General features: G+C 39.9%; 1 protein-coding gene and 1 long non-coding RNA gene across 2 annotated transcripts; one reads left to right on the top strand and one right to left on the bottom strand.

Annotated features, from left to right (window-relative positions):
* Positions 1-2,625: 2,625 nt before the first annotated feature.
* LOC118817853 (homeodomain-interacting protein kinase 4-like) lies at positions 2,626-5,684 on the bottom strand. Its single transcript, XM_036584810.1, has 2 exons — positions 5,149-5,684; positions 2,626-3,355 (listed from the first exon to the last, which is right to left on the bottom strand). The coding sequence occupies exons 1-2, from the start codon at positions 5,682-5,684 to the stop codon at positions 2,626-2,628; spliced, it is 1,266 nt and encodes a 421-aa protein (XP_036440703.1).
* A 1,464-nt stretch (positions 5,685-7,148) lies between these two features.
* On the top strand, positions 7,149-16,283 carry LOC118818078. The gene is made up of 3 exons (XR_005008061.1): positions 7,149-7,587; positions 9,662-9,856; positions 15,636-16,283. It is a non-coding gene; the product is annotated as an uncharacterized LOC118818078 (long non-coding RNA).

Genomic DNA, 16,283 nt, shown 5'->3' with positions numbered 1-16,283 from the left:
TTCAGTTATAAGGAGTGTTTCAGCCTGGACTGCTTTTTGAATGAGACACAATATAGAGCAGCCAGTTGTAATAGAGCTCATTTACATATATCAGTCTTAAAGGCACAGTTAACAAAAACAGCCTGTTTAATTCTAAGAGATGAAGTCATGTAGAAATGAATTGCAACTATTTTTGTTACATAAAACCACAAACATCACAACTGGACCTCAGTCAAGAAAATAAAATACAAGAAAGTGTAGGATATGGGCCCTTTAATGGTAAAACAAAGCAAAAGTTAAAGAAGCTCAGGAAATACTTGACTTAACAATTATTTTTTAAGACAGCTGAGTGTGTCTGGTGAAACTTTATTACTCGGTTACTCTGCATATCTGGTTGATGTACTGTGACTATTGTATCTATTGTATCTTTTTAACAAACTGCATTCTTACTGTCTTTATTAAATGGACTGCTTTATCTCATTTTCATCACTCATATGATGTTTATTTTTGCTGTACACTTTATAAGTCAACATGCTCTAAATTCAGCACAGGATGATCTGCCAAATATAAATTGTGATTAAACTCTGAGGTGTGATGTGTTGTTTATGTGTCTGGTGTGTGTGTGTGTGTGTGTGTGTGTGCGCGCGCGTGTGCAGTCTGCTGGGGTCCAGTAGATGCAGTTAAAGCTGCAGGTCCTCCACCCTCAGTGTTACACAGACGACTCCACTCTCAGTGCAGGTGGGGGTGTTACAGTGAGGACTGTCCACTACAGCAGGCCACTGGACACTGACGTTACAGGAGTAATCGGCTTCATACGGGACTAAACAGACGTCCTGCTGGAAAGAGAACGACAGTGGAGGAAAGAACAGGCAGTGGATTTAAAGTGACAGTATGGCAGAAAAACTAATTACCCCACAGTTTAGGTGTTGGGCTGAGGATATGGATGGATGGATAGATAGAGCTATCAGGCATTACATTCTGACCACCTCCTTGTTTCTACGCTCATTGTCCATTTTATCAGCTCCACTTACTATATAGGTGCACTTTGTAGTTCTACAGTTACAGACTGTAGTCCATCTGTTTCTCTGATACTTTGTTAGCCCCCTTTTACCCTGTTCTTCAGTGGTCAGGACCCCCATGGACCCTCACAGAGCAGGTACTATTTGGGTGGTGGATCATTCTCAGCACTGCAGTAACACTGACCTGGTGGTGGTGGTGTGTTAGTGTGTGTTGTGCTGGTCTGAGTGGATCAGACACAGCAGAGCTGCTGGAGTTTTTAAACACCTCAGTGTCACTGCTGGACTGAGAATAGTCCACCAACCAAAAATATCCAGACAACAGCGTCCTATGGGCAGCGTCCTGTGACCACTGATGAAGGACTAGAGGACGACCAACACGAACTGTGCAGCAGCAGATGAGCTATCGTCTCTGACTTTACATCTACAAGGTGGACCGACAAGGTAGGAGTGTCTAATAGAGTGGACAGTGAGTGGATACAGTGTTTAAAAACTCCAGCAGCACTGCTGTGTCTGATCCACTCACACCAGCGCTACACACACTAACACACCACCACCACATCAGTGATACTGCAGTGCTGAGAATGATCCACCACCCAAATAGTACCTGCTCTGTGAGGGTCCATGGGGGTCCTGACCACTGAAGAACAGGGTAAAAGGGGGCTAACAAAGTATCAGAGAAACAGATGGACTACAGTCTGTAACTGTAGAACTACAAAGTGCACCTATATAGTAAGTGGAGCTGATAAAATGGACAATGAGCGTAGAAACGAGGAGGTGGTCATCATGTTGTGCCTGTTCGGTGTAGATAGATAGACAGACAGACAGACAGAAAGATTCCTGATAGAATTTTGTGTTTCAACAGCAACTACAGAACTTTATAAATCACAGGAGACATTGAGAATTTCAGAATTTACAGATCAGCGCTGTGGATTTACAGCTCTGTGCTTGAAATAAAATAATGATTGTTATGGAAACTGATGATCTGCTCACCTCCAGCTCAGAGTAGCTGCAGAGCTGCTGACCCTGAGCTAAACAGTCCTGATGATTCGGCAGCGTTTCAGCTGTGAAGAACTGTGGAGGGTCACACGGTTCTTCAGGAGGGTCCAGTGGCTGAGGAGAGAAGAACGTCTCCTGGGAGATACCGGAGGCAGCTGAGAAGGAAGAATTCCCAGCATGCACCTGGAGTGAGGAGGGGTAACTGGTGGGGTCGGAGCGAGACGCATGTGCGTTTAGCTGTTTGAAGGATTGCATAGTTTTGTTTACTGGGGTTAGCATGAAGTCTAGCTCAGTCTGAGGCCACCTCAGTGAAACGTTGACCAAGCCGTGTTCAGCATCAATGGACTGTGGGCCAGCCTGGAGCTCATTGACCACATTAGCATTTTGACCAGGTCCAACAGCAACATCTCCAAACCAGCCAGCTTGAGCTTCTTCCAGGCCTCCAGTATCAGCAGTGCTCAGCTCCTCCACCTTCTCAGTCATGTTATGCACTTGGTTTAGCTTATAGGTTCCTACCAGCTGCAAACCACAGCATGGATCATGGTGCTTTGGATCAAGGCCATGTGCTCTCGAGTTGGACCCATCACAGAATGGTTGGTTGCCATGGTGATCTCCTTCTGAACATTGATGGCTAGCTTCTTCTTGATTGCTCAGTTTCTGGTGGAAAACCCCTCATGTGTTGATCTTCGTAGAACGGAGGTGGATTTTGAGGTTCTGCTGTTGGGTTGCAGTTGTGGTCACTGTGATCTTCAGATGACCTGTTAGGAATTAGAGCTTTCTGAAGCTCCTGGAATGAAAGGTCATAATAATGTGTTTTTGTGCTGTGAAGGTGAGTTAGAGTTATAAACGGATGTTGGAGAGCGGCATTGGGGTTTATCCTATGACGGGAGTCGATGGTCAGCATTTGTTTGATGATTTCTGTCATACAGTAGCGGTCGGCAAGCTCGGCAGCTGTGTCTTCTCTTCCAAACGCCTGGTCATGTTCTGGACCATGCACACTGTACAGCTGGTCCAAAGATCTGAGGATATACTTCCTCCGTTCAGGTGTACCAGAGTCCTCTCCTTCTGTATGACCTCCATAAGGTCCAGTTCCCTGCCCAGTAGGCCTCAGCTGCCACATCAGGTTACCATGCACCATCTTGACGAGTTTGAAGAACAGGTTGGTTTTGGTGGCCATGTTGAGAAGGTGTGGGCTCGGCAGGCCTTGGGTTTCGCAGATGTAGCGCACCTGCTCAAACTCGGACTCACCTGGATACAGAGGCCAGCCCAGGTAAAGCTCTGCCATCACGCAACCTAATGACCACATATCCACCTTTTCACTGAAGGGCAGGCCGAGGAGAATCTCTGGAGATCTGTAAAACCTGAGAAGAGGAATGATGAACGTGCTTGAGATTAATATAAACGTTGAAATGAGCATAAAATTAATTGATTTAGTCTGTAATACAGGGTGTCCCAAAAAAATTGACATTATTTCATAGTCTAATAACAGCCAATTCTCCCTCAAATTATCTCAAATTTTAACAAAATGTGTAAAAACTAACCAAGTTTAATTTTTAATGTTTTTTTTTTTCAGGTTGAAGAATGGCGTTCACTAGAAATAAAAAGGCATTTTGTGTGTTAGAATATGCTCGAACAACTTGAGGAAATTCAATAAAAATGCACCAACTAGAAAGCAGATTTGGACATGGCACAAAAAATTGATGCTACAGCATGTTTGGCTAGGAGCTGGACTACCGACTTGACGTGTGTCGCGTCACAGGCGGTGCACATATTGAACATTTGTGAAGTTTGTGGAATCGGTTATAAAATCTACATCCCTCTGAATTTCTTGTTCGAATTTTGATAAATAAATCTTGTATTGTTCAACATGAAGCCTATTTAATTTCATTTGCCTCGGACATGTAGTTACTCAGTTATTCACATCTGAAATGATGTCAATTTGTTTGGGACACCCTGTCTTATATGTGTCGTCTACTGTAATGTTAAAGCTGCACTGTGTAAGTTTTTGGGGATTTGACCTCTCTGGTGGAAATGTGTAATTGCAAGCAACATGCAGAAGAACAATACTTCTTTCAATTTTAACCAAAAAATGTCTGTGCAACTCACCTTGTTTTAGATATGTATGTGTCATATAATATTTATCATCAATATATATTATAAAGGTGGGTATGTAGTGTGTCTTGTATCTATACCATAATATATAATATGTTACTAAATCTTTATAACAGTATATAGTAACGGTATATAGTAGCTGCTAAAAATTATAAATGTTTATATACATTAACAATATTATAATCTTAGTGTAAATGTATATAAATATTACAATATTACAAATACATTATAACATAACATATGCAACATATACATTGTTGATACACATTAGTTTTACTATGCTATATATCATGTATCTATTTATTTTATTATTATATCATATTACATATCATTTATTGTATGTTACATCATAATATGTAGTTTATGTTGTTTATTGTTCACAATGTAAATGTATTTTGCACTGTAAACATTATATATAACGTACAGTGTAAGGATACATGCCATATTATAATGTTTGGCCAAGCTCGTTTAAATAAATGATATATATTTTATCTTGAATTTACCTTTTAAAGGGGAAAATCCGCTGGTATTTAAAAATTGGTGTATAATTAAATGGTTAAGATGTAAACAGAGTCATTGAGAGTGGTTTGGTGTGAAACGCTCTGATCTAGAGAAACGTACCGAGTCAGAATTGTTGACAGTGGTGGTGATAGGAACCAGACGTCCACCTCTAAAAGCTCCCTCACAGCAAGTTAACTTACTACATGAAATGGTTATGAATTCACTGCCTGATGTCTAAGACTGTTTTATGATAGTTTTGGAAGATTTCGACCTTAAAATCCATTCATGGTGGAGGGATACATAAAATGCAGGGTTTTGTGAGGTAAAATAGTCCCCAAAGAAAACTTAGTATTTCAGATTTTCCACTTTTTTACCATCATCAACATTCCATATAAACTCAGAAGACTCATGTAGGCGACTTTGTTCACATCTCAGTCACTGAATTATACAGAAATTTTGTAAAATTGATAGATGTTTAATGTGTTATGTAGTGTACCTTGTATTTTATACAATAATTCTCAGAGATTCAGTTTTTCCAAACCTGGATTGGATGTAGGGCTCTTTGACAAAGTGCACGTCTTTGAAAAAGCTGGCCGAGCCGAAATCTATCAGTTTGACCCTGAAGGGGAAGCGAAGCTGGTCCACGATCATGACATTTTCGGGTTTGATATCTGCGTGGATGATGGCCATCTCTTTGAGTTTGTCCAGCGCTCTCAGCAGCTGGCAGCTGATGGTGCGGATGTGGCGGACGGGCAGAGGGCTGAAGTCGTTCTCCTTCTGGAGCTCATGCAGGTTCTTCTCCAGCATCTCCAACACCAGGAAGTGCTCAGTGTGGTGTCGAAAGGAATCGATGAAACGAATAATGTGACTGTTGTCCACGTCTGACTGGGCCAGGGCCGCCGTAAGCCGCAGTTCATTAGTGATTAGTCTTCTCATGTGGGCCCCAGTGGGCAGGGCCTTCAGGGCCACCAGCTCTCCATCACTGGCCCTCCAGCACTGCAGAACTTTCCCAAAAGTGCCCTTCCCCACCACGGCCAAAGGGTGGTACACCTCAGTGTCCGAGTAAATGTCCTCCATCTTCTCCTCTGGTCAAGCTCATTTCAATAATAAACACTCTGGTAAACAAGTACACACTGATGGAATGTGATGCAACAATGGCAAAACATTCCACAGTAACGTTACATTCCTTATTTGTTTTGCATAGTGCGGCTATTCTTTCTCTAATATGGTGAAAGAAACTTGATTAGAGAAATGTAGACTGTAAACCAATGAACAATACATACATATATACACACATACACACACACACCCACACACACACACACATAATATATATATAATAGGTAGAAAAATGCATTTCCTGAAGAAATTGCAGAGTGATTGTGCAGCTTAGTCATTTCCCGGGTGGTTGCTATGGTTGCTAAGGCAGTTACTATGGTATTATAGATGGTTGTTATGGTATCCCAGGTGGTTGCTAGGGTGCTGTTATTATGGTACAATAGTACGAAACCATATATCCGATCAAAAAGCTGTATATAAGCACGTCATTCCTGATCAGACCGGACATTCTGGGGTTGGAACGGTGTCAATATCGTGAAAACTGCAGATAAAAATCTGGCAGAAAAATATGAAGAAAAAGAAGAATATGTTGGATAGCAATAGTGTTGTGTATTGCTTTGCAATGAGCAATCACTAATAATAATAAACTGCAGTCAGTTCTTATTAGTTCTGAGTAATATTTTATTAATGTAAATTGCTTTGGCTGGTTTGTCTGAACAGAAATATCTTTCTTATTTTCAAATTCAGCAGAATCAAAGTCTGTACATGCAGGCAGCAGCATTATTATATGCTTATAGATGTACTGTAACTTTTAAAGTTGTAAAACATTTAAGCTGTTCATTTATCAAGTGATTTTAAAACCTTTTAAACTGTGGTGCTTTGCCAAGTGTGTAAAGTGGCAGATTACTGGTAAAATGGTTATTTCAAATTACAAACAAATTTAGCAGTTGTTTTGGTCTAAACTCAGGCTGTACATCTTGGAAATAATTTCACATACCTGCACCAAACCGTTGTGACCTAAATGCAACATTCTCTTTTCATAAATCCTATAAAATTGTTTAGAAACTGCATCTTAAGTTTTAAACCTCAAACATAGTGGTGTGATTCTCAAACGAATCGTTCTTTAACGAACGACTCTTTTAAGTGAGTCGTTTATCATCTGAAGTATGTTCATCAGATGATGGGTATCTCAGCCTTATGTAGATATAAAAGGCTTAATGAAAAACTGATAAACTAGATTAACTTTCGTGATTATGCTTTAAATAAAACACAAACAACTTCGGAATGGCGAATCGATTCTTTCGACTCGGTTGAAAAAATACTGCTGTTGTTGTTTCTCTTGTTTCCCCACCCGTATTCTGGGAAACCCCGCCCCTTTTGTGCCACGATTGGCTCGTGGTTCACACTGACAAGCGCTCTGCTGAATCGACGGGATGATTCCAGCCAATCCCAGCGCAGGGTGAGGGATTTGGGCGGGAAAAAGGCACCAAGAAGGAGCCGAACATGGCGCTTTGTGTTTTGTGTGTCAATGAAGATGCAGAGAGCGATGAAGGGAGACTCTTAGCATCAGCGCTAGCCTGACAGAGGAGTACTGAGCGTGAACTTTTCCCAGAAACTGGTGGAGAAAATCTGCATTTTGTACCTCATTTAATGGAGAATATAATAGACAGGAAAATGGTCGCTCAAAAGCTGTTTATATTCGCCCCGCTGTTCATTTTATTAGCTGTAAAACTTTATTTTTCTCCCCTCAGCCCAGATTGGTGCCTTAATTCACCCGGGCTGAGGGACATTTCCACACAGTGGTGGGAAAAACAGCAGTATCAGTCGCTATTAGTGCTTTTTTCAGAGTTAAATGAAGGTGGTTTTGATTTGGTGATGTTTAGTTGTGAAGGTTTGGCCACTGCACACAATACTTACTGAGGTAAGTCAACCGATGGGGTTCAAATAATAGTAGTAATTAAAAATAATAATCATAATAGTTATTAACCCAGCTGGAACAGTGTTAAGCTATACTGCTGAAGCTAATAAAAGGCTAAACACTTGTTGCAGGTGTTTTTTAAATTAAATATTAAAAAGGTATCTTTTTTTATTAGCTCGTGTAAATCAGAACTCTCCAATCGAGCTGAAAACAAATTGAGATTTTTCACACAAATTAGAAGCATCAGTATTTTATTATTATTATTATTATTATTATTATTATTTACAGAACCATTTATACATGGAAATGTGTTTCAAGGTGCCTTTCAAGTTGTGCCACCGTGATCCATCTTACATTAGACTTGATCATTTTCTTATTTTTTCATGTTCAATCCAAGTTATCTCGGATTTAAATTAACAATTATGTTTTTAACTGCCTAATAACGTTAAAAAATGTGTAATTTAAATCACAGATTTATTATTTCAATCTTTTGTTGCAATTCAGTCACACGTGGAATAAACTAAGTTAGTCTCTAATCTCCTATCATTGTGAATCAATTCAGAAATGCTAAAGCAGGAATGGAAATATAAATGATAAAACTCTAAATAATAGCTTAAGTGGCCTTTTTATGGTCCAGCACAGTCCATATTTCTTATATAAGACTTGAATTTCCACAATTTGCGAATCATTCCCATAATTTTTTATTTATGCCTTTGAATCTCATTCATGCCAAAGGTTACACAGTAAACGCTGATTTCAGTTTTTTGGCTTCTGAGTTTTAATTAGATTCAGTCACCAATTTATAGTGTATGGAGAACCGATCCCTCCCAGTTAATCTCTCGGACAGCCCTGACGGCTCCCGCTGGTGGACGTGGTACGTGCCGGGTGCCAGGGTGTGTCTGAGGCTGGGCGGATCCATGGCAGGAAGCCGGGGGGGTCAGGAGGAGGATGTCCTGTGTTTATAGAGTATAAGAAGTTTATAGAATGTTTATAGAGTTAAAAAAAAGTGTAACTGGTCCACACTGGTCCCCAAGCTGATGTACACTAATGCTTCTTGGTCCAGAGAGTCCTACCTAACTATATAATTTGCAATAATAATAATAACATTTTTTTATTTACTTGTTGAGTTTAACATATTGAAAAAATAAAACATAAAATATAAAATGCCGTCATTTTTGTACAGGCCACATTTTATGTTTTATTCCGCCCCACATTGTGTCAAACTCAGTCCATAAACAATAACTGAGCATTAAAATGTGCGGAAGTGTGTTCACATATTTTCAAATCAACAGAGCATGTGATGTCCAGGGGTGCACAGACTTTTGCATACAACTTTAATGTTTTCATCTGTTTTCGAATTAAGTTTTTTTAAGTTTATTTTTTCCCATTAAGTGTTTTGGAATTATTGAATAATAATAATAATAATGATTATTATTATTATTATTATTATTATTATAACATTTGTATTTATTTACTGAGTTTAACATATAAAAAATAAGTTATAAAATATAAAATGGGCCATAATTTTTGTACAGGCCACATTTTATGTTTTATTTCCTCTAAATTAAATTTCTAAATTCTAAATTTCCTCTAAGTTAAATTCAGTAAATAAACAGTAATTGTGCAATAAAATGTGTGTTCTTGTCATGCTTCCTGGTTCTCTCTCAACTCCCATGATTCCATTATTAACGTTGTCACTAGCACGTCACTCTCACCAGAATACTAATGTGTATCACCTGTTTGTTGTCTACTGTGTGTGTGTGTGTGTGTGAGTGTGTGCATATATATGTGAATATATATTTTTATATATATTTTTATATATTTTATTTTTGTCTAATTAAGTGTTGTAATAGGCTCTGCAATGGTTTGTCATTGTTAAGTTTATTTTTATTAATTGGCTTTTGTAAAATCTCTGATTACTCAATTAATTGTCTTATTTTACTGATAGCGGCAGCCCTGAATAACAGTAACAATAGTAATAATTATATTATTTACAGTGATCACTTGTAGAACCTTGTAGAACCTCAGTATAATTCTTTTTTAAATGACTTAACAAATTAATGTTGTGTTCTCACAGTTAACAGCTGTCTCCAGTGCTATGTGAATGGACAGAGGTCGGGTGAAGGTCAGCAGGCCGTGGACGTTCCTCCATTTTCACCTACTTCACCTTCTTCCGCTGTGATGAAGCTGCAGAGACGAGTCAGAGCTGCTCTAATGTGACGTTTCACCACCGAAAAGAGCCAAAACACTGACCAAACCTGATCAGCCATGGGTTAGTATGTTTACGTGAATACATGTTTATGCTCACTGCCCGTCAAAAGTTTGGGGACGAATTTGAGTCTTCTAAGTAAGAAAAAAACCCTGAAAATGTTTGGATTATCATAATGCAGCTACAAGAACTCTCAGCTTCATGTTTATTAACTTTTTCTTCTTGGGATGAAGAGCAGGATTTAAATAAAGATTTGACAGTTTTCTAGTCTCGTTTCTTTTCTAAAGCTCATACTGAAGCTCTGTTGGTCCAAACGTGTTTTAAACACCTGAAATGTTTGAGTACTGTAGAGTGCTGACATCACAACAAAGGGGAGGAAGTGGGCATGGCCTTTGTGCTGTCAGTTATAGTGGTTCTATGTAGAAACCTGAAAACTCAGAGCCCTTTACATGATTAAAGTGTACCGTCATTGCTGCTATATAGAACCATCTACAGCACATTCTCCATCAGTCTGAAGAACCATTTTACCATGCAGAGAACGCTTTAATCCCAGGCTGCTGTTTACATTTACATTTACTTGACACATAAAATCACTACTTATTGCATTATTGTTATTTACATTTATTGATAATAATATTATAATTTATTGATATAGATATTGTTTTTAATGCTTACTGACTAACTTTCATAGGTGCTTAAAGCTTTGGCAAAGTACTGTGTATGTATATGTATATACAACGATCAGGCAATACATTCAGACCACCTCCTTGTTTCTACACTCATTGTCCATTTTATCAGCTCCACTTACTATATAGGTGCACTTTGTAGTTCTACAGTTACAGACTGTAGTCCATCTGTTTCTCTGATACTTTGTTAGCCCCCTTTTACCCTGTTCTTCAGTGGTCAGGACCCCCATGAACCCTCACAGAGCAGGTACTATTTGGGTGGTGAATCATTTTCAGCACTGCAGTAACACTGACCTGGTGGTGGTGTGTTAGTGTCTGTTGTGCTGGTATGAGTGGATCAGACACAGCAGTGCTGCTGGAGTTTTTAAACACAGTGTCCACTCACTGTCCACTCTATTAGACACTCCTACCTTGTCAGTCCACCCTGTAGACGTAAAGTCAGAGACGATGGCTCATCTGCTGCTGCACAGTTTGTGTTGGTCATCCTCTAGTCCTTCATCAGTGGTCACAGGACGCTGCCCACAGGACGCTGTTGGCTGGATATTTTTGGTTGGTGGACTATTCTCAGTCCAGCAGTGACACTGAGGTGTTTAAAAACTCCAGCAGCGCTGCTGTGTCTGATCCACTCAGACCAGCACAACACACACTAACACACCACCACCATGTCAGTGTTACTGCAGTGCTGAGAATGATCCACCACCCAAACAGTACCTGCTCTGTGAGGGTCCATGGGGGTCCTGACCACTGAAGAACAGGGTAAAAGGGGGCTAACAAAGTATCAGAGAAACAGATGGACTACAGTCTGTAACTGTAGAACTACAAAGTGCACCTATATAGTAAGTGGAGCTGATAAAATGGACAATTAACTCTTCGCCTTAGTCTATGCCAGTGCAAGCTTTTGTCAGCTGTTCGTGTGAGAGTCATGTGACACTTGATCATGTTATGTAACACCTGAGTGAGAGATTTTATGTGGCGTTGAGGACGGCGTAAGCGGAAAAAAGGCCTTTAAAAAAGTTCTAACCTCTTTCTCAGTTATTAGTTGAGTGCAGGCCTGCATGTAAAAAGTGCAAAGGTAAAGTGTTTCTTCTTTTTATTCCTCTTTCTTTTGTCCTCAAACTTTTGACAGGCAGTGTCTGTGTGAAAGCCTTTAACTCTTTACCTTCTGTACCTACGTGGGCACAGCTAACCTACAAAGACATGGTTAGTGTGGAGGGGGATAGTGTTGAGTGTTGAGGCTGGCAGCATTTTAGAGGCTTCAGCAGCTCTTAATATAATAATACAGGGTGTCCCAAAAAATTGGCATCATTTGAGATGTGAATATCTGAGTAACTACATGTCCGAGGCAAATGAAATTAAATAGGCTTCATGTTGAACAGTACAAGATTACACAGGGATGTAGATTTTATAACCGATTTCACAGCTTCACGAGGGTAATATCTTCTGATACTGGTGGTCGTCCAGACCCCTTTGCCCTGCACAGACAGCCTTCCTCTTTGAGTTTTTTGTGCCATGTCCAAATCTGCTTTCCAGTTGGTGCACTTTTATTGAATTTTCTGGAAAATGCACGCTGCACTCTCGTTAGACTGTGTTCGAGCATATTCTAACACACAAAATGCCTTTTCATTTCTAGTGAACGCCATTCTTCAACCTGAAAAACACCCCATTAAAAACTAAACTTGGTTAGTTTTTACTCATTTTGTTAAAATTTGAGATCATTTGAGGGAGCTGTTATTAGACTATGAAATGATGTCAATTTTTTTGGGACACCCTATATAATAACCATCCATGATGTTATAAACACACGTATTGTAATAACATGTTAAAAAAAACTCGTAATAAAATCCTAATGCAGTAACGTGTTTCAGGTTGTTTTCCTGCACTTAATTACCATCCTGCTGTGTCAGTGGGCAGGTTTGGTGACGAGGGTGCAGACAGCAGGCTTGTGGGGCTCCCCGAGCAGCGGGCATCGCTAACCTGCATGCTACGGCTCCAGGGACCCCTCTACACACTCAGCATGTGTGTTTGTGCCTTAAGAATGGGTGATATGGGAAAATCTAATATGTAAGTGGTACAGTAAAATGTAACAGTATGATAAAAAGCCTGTAGAAACAACTGCAGGTTCTTTTAATCCTGGGCTGTAAAACAAACTGCACTGTAAAACCTCATACATCAACTCAAGTGATTTGAGGAAACTGATTACCTCAGATATTTTAAGTTCAATAACTCATTTACACTAAAGTAAATTGAGCAAATAGTACTAACTCCATTTGTTTTGTCTATTTTAAAATGAGTCAGTATTTGGGGCTTATGTTTAAGCTGTACTAACTCAATACAATGAAGTAATTTAATTCACCGTTAAGATGAACTTGGATATCGCTTTGACAAATTCATATTGCACTGCAGAGATATGATCATGGACACTTATAACAACAATGTCTTGTCCATCTTAAAGTCACTACAGACCACCTCCTCAGATGCTGACAGATAAGTTCGGATGTAGTTTCCACAGCATTTAGCTACAACAGAACCTCACTCAGTATAGAAAAACTTAGTAATTCTGCTCTCTCAACACTGATTTTTGAACAGTACTGATTAACATGAGTCAGAAAAGTTTAGAAGTCTAGTTGAGACGAGGGAAGGTAGGCTGGGGAGAATGACAACACACAGACAGTGAAGAGACGCCTAATATGTAAATATATGATACCAAGAGCCAATAGGAATGATGTGAGTTTTACTCAAGAAGGTTGCAGTGACCAAACATTGGTCAAGTAAAGCTGAGAGTCTAAACTAAATTGCAATAAGTTTATTCAACTCAAAGATCCCGTTTGATAGGATCTTTGAGTCTAAAATCATTAAAATAAAGTTATGAAAAAAGCACAAATCATTTAAATGTAAACATTTATGATGTCTGTGACATTCAGCCACACTAAACTTTCAATAACACATTATTGGCCTGTTTGTATTTGCATGTTAAGTCAAGTTAAATAAAAATAGTGAACATAATACATTTAAATAGAGTGACCTCAACTTAAAATATGCTGAAACTTTTTACTACTTTACTCAAAATGACTGAGTTACTGTCTCAACAATTCATTTTTGAGCTGAGAATTCTTCAGATTAAATTACTCCAACTTTCTGTGGTATTTAAGTTGTGTTAACTTAATTCTTTCATTAAGATGCGCAGTGAGTCTTACAGTGTGTAGAAACAACCTCAGGTTATATTAATCCTGTGCTACAGAATGAACCATAAAAATAACTCCAGGTCATTAATGCTCTGGGGTCGACGAATGCACCGGTGCACCAAATTAGATGTTTCTTGGTGATTCTATTAATATCTTCATGATGATCCAGCACAGAAATCCAGTTCAAACACTTCCTGAATCTGCAGCGTCGCCCTTCCCATTCCATCTTATCACGAGATCATACGAGACTCGCATCCGGAGTTATGAGCCTATGAAGAGGGGCTGAGATACACGTCATCTGCCTCTCACCGTGTGGAACTGGTGGATTCGTGTGTCCATCTACATTCTGTGTGAAACTGACCGATGGACACTCAGGAAATCACTAAGGACTGACCATCACGCCGGAAACCCTTCATTCTTCATTCAGTCCACATCGGAGACTCATGTGAAACGGCGTGCAGAGAGTTTACAGCTGCTGAAGCTGCTGCAGCGGTTTTGGAAAGTAGTGATGAAGATAACATTTTATCAAGAATTTTTAAAACTGGATTTCATTTTTTCAGCTTCAGGGCTGAATTATCTCTGTACAAAGAGCTCCAGGTCAAAAGGGCCTCATTATAGAGAGCTGAGACACACCGATCAGGCATAACATTATGACCACCTCCTTGTTTCTACGCTCATTGTCCATTTTATCAGCTCCACTTACTATATAGGTGCACTTTGTAGTTCTACAGTTACAGACTGTAGTCCATCTGTTTCTCTGATACTTTGTTAGACCCCGTTTACCCTGTTCTTCAGTGGTCAGGACCCCCATGGACCCTCACAGAGTGGATCATTCTCAGCACTGTAGTAACACTGACGTCGTGGTGGTGGTGTGTTAGTGTGTTGTGCTGGTATGAGTGGATCAGACACAGCAGTGCTGCTGGAGTTTTTAAACACTGTGTCCACTCACTGTCCACTCTATTAGACACTTCTACCTTGTCAGTCCACCTTGTAGACGTAAAGTCAGAGACGATAGCTCATCAGCTGCTGCACAGTTTGTGTTGGTCATCCTCTAGTCCTTCATCAGTGGTCAAAGGACGCTGCCCACAGGACACTGTCGGCTGGATATTTTTGGTTGGTGGACTATTCTCAGTCCAGCAGTGACACTGAGGTGTTTAAAAACTCCAGCAGCACTGCTGTGTCTGATCCACTCATACCAGCACAACACACTAACACACCACCACCACGACGTCAGTGTTACTACAGTGCTGAGAATGATCCACTCTGTGAGGGTCCATGGGGGTCCTGACCACTGAAGAACAGGGTAAACGGGGTCTAACAAAGTATCAGAGAAACAGATGGACTACAGTCTGTAACTGTAGAACTACAAAGTGCACCTATATAGTAAGTGGAGCTGATAAAATGGACAATGAGTGTAGAAACAAGGAGGTGGTCATAATGTTATAGCGTAACATGTGGGTATTATGTCCTATGCAAGAGCCTTTAAAGGCGCATTAAAGAATATATGCGAAAATCAAGACCCCAGAGGGTCTCTCTTTTTTTAGCCCATGACCTCATCCACTCACTGAAGGTAATTCTCGTGTGGAGGGTGTGGTGAGGGTTCATGAGATAGTTGCGCCTCTGCTGCCCACCCATGGTGTACGTGCATGCATAAGAGTGTGAGGTCTGAGGTGGGTGTGTGAGCACGCAGACCACCCCTGGGAGACGAGGGTGGAGGTGCGATTTAGTCGGGTTCCCCACAGATGAAGCTAAATAAGATTTCAATCTAAGCAGATTTCTGTTGTTGTATGGAGTCATGCGTCCAACCCACCCTCAGCTTCCTCTGAGAGATACCAACTCTGGGAATGTTTAAGTATCTTTTATGTTTAGGACGGGATGTTTTGTGTCTTCTTTATTTGTCCAACAAAGCTAAAGAATCACAACCAGAATAATATGCCTGTTTCTTTTCTCTCTGTTTTTTGTGTTGATTTGAAGGCGTCTGCTGTCTAATAAGGACCGGAGTTGAACGTGTAAAGGAAGCTGCATTCATCTACTTTGGAGCAGCTGGACCTCACAGCAGGAGTCCTGCTGCTGGAAGATCAGACTGCAGAGAACTTCATGAAGTTGTAGTTAATTCTGGCCTGTCACAGTTACCACACAGTCGCCTGATTGGAATTATTTCAGATGATTGTAATTCAAGTTTACCACAATTATTGTTTAGTTTTTAGCTTTTCATAATCATCTGCTTCTGTTAAAAACAGACGACTTGACTACTGTAATGCTTTGTTCATAGGACGTCCTGAGTACAACCAACAAATTCCAACTAGTGCAAAATGCAGCAGCAAGAATATTAACCCGGGCTAGAAAACAGGATCATATTAGACCAGTTTTAGCATCACTGCACCGGCTGCCTGTCTCTTTTAGAATCGACTATAAAATTTTACTACTAGTTTTTAAATATCTTAATGGTTTAACACCTTCATACATTTCTGCGTGCTTTTAGATGATGTTCCTAATCCAGCTTTAAGATCATCCAGTGCTGCTGCTCCATGTTCCACGTATAAAACTTAAACAGAGCAGAGAGGCAGCGTTTTGTTTTTATTGTTACCTATGTTTTTACTGGAATATTACTATTACTTTTAT

This window comes from Colossoma macropomum, unplaced genomic scaffold, assembly GCF_904425465.1.
Source record: "Colossoma macropomum unplaced genomic scaffold, Colossoma_macropomum, whole genome shotgun sequence".
In the NCBI taxonomy this organism is placed as follows: domain Eukaryota; kingdom Metazoa; phylum Chordata; class Actinopteri; order Characiformes; family Serrasalmidae; genus Colossoma; species Colossoma macropomum.
Note: the sequence above shows the minus strand (reverse complement) of the source record. Positions and strands in the feature narration are given on the sequence as shown.

Bases quoted from the DNA above. Each gene is read 5' to 3' on its own strand.
- LOC118817853 (XM_036584810.1), bottom strand. From the start codon at position 5,684: ATGGAGGACATTTACTCGGACACTGAGGTGTACCACCCTTTGGCCGTG. The intron at 3,356-5,148 runs GTTTGGAAAAAC...TCCTCTTCTCAG, and splicing joins GAGCCCTACATCCAATCCAG to GTTTTACAGATCTCCAGAGA.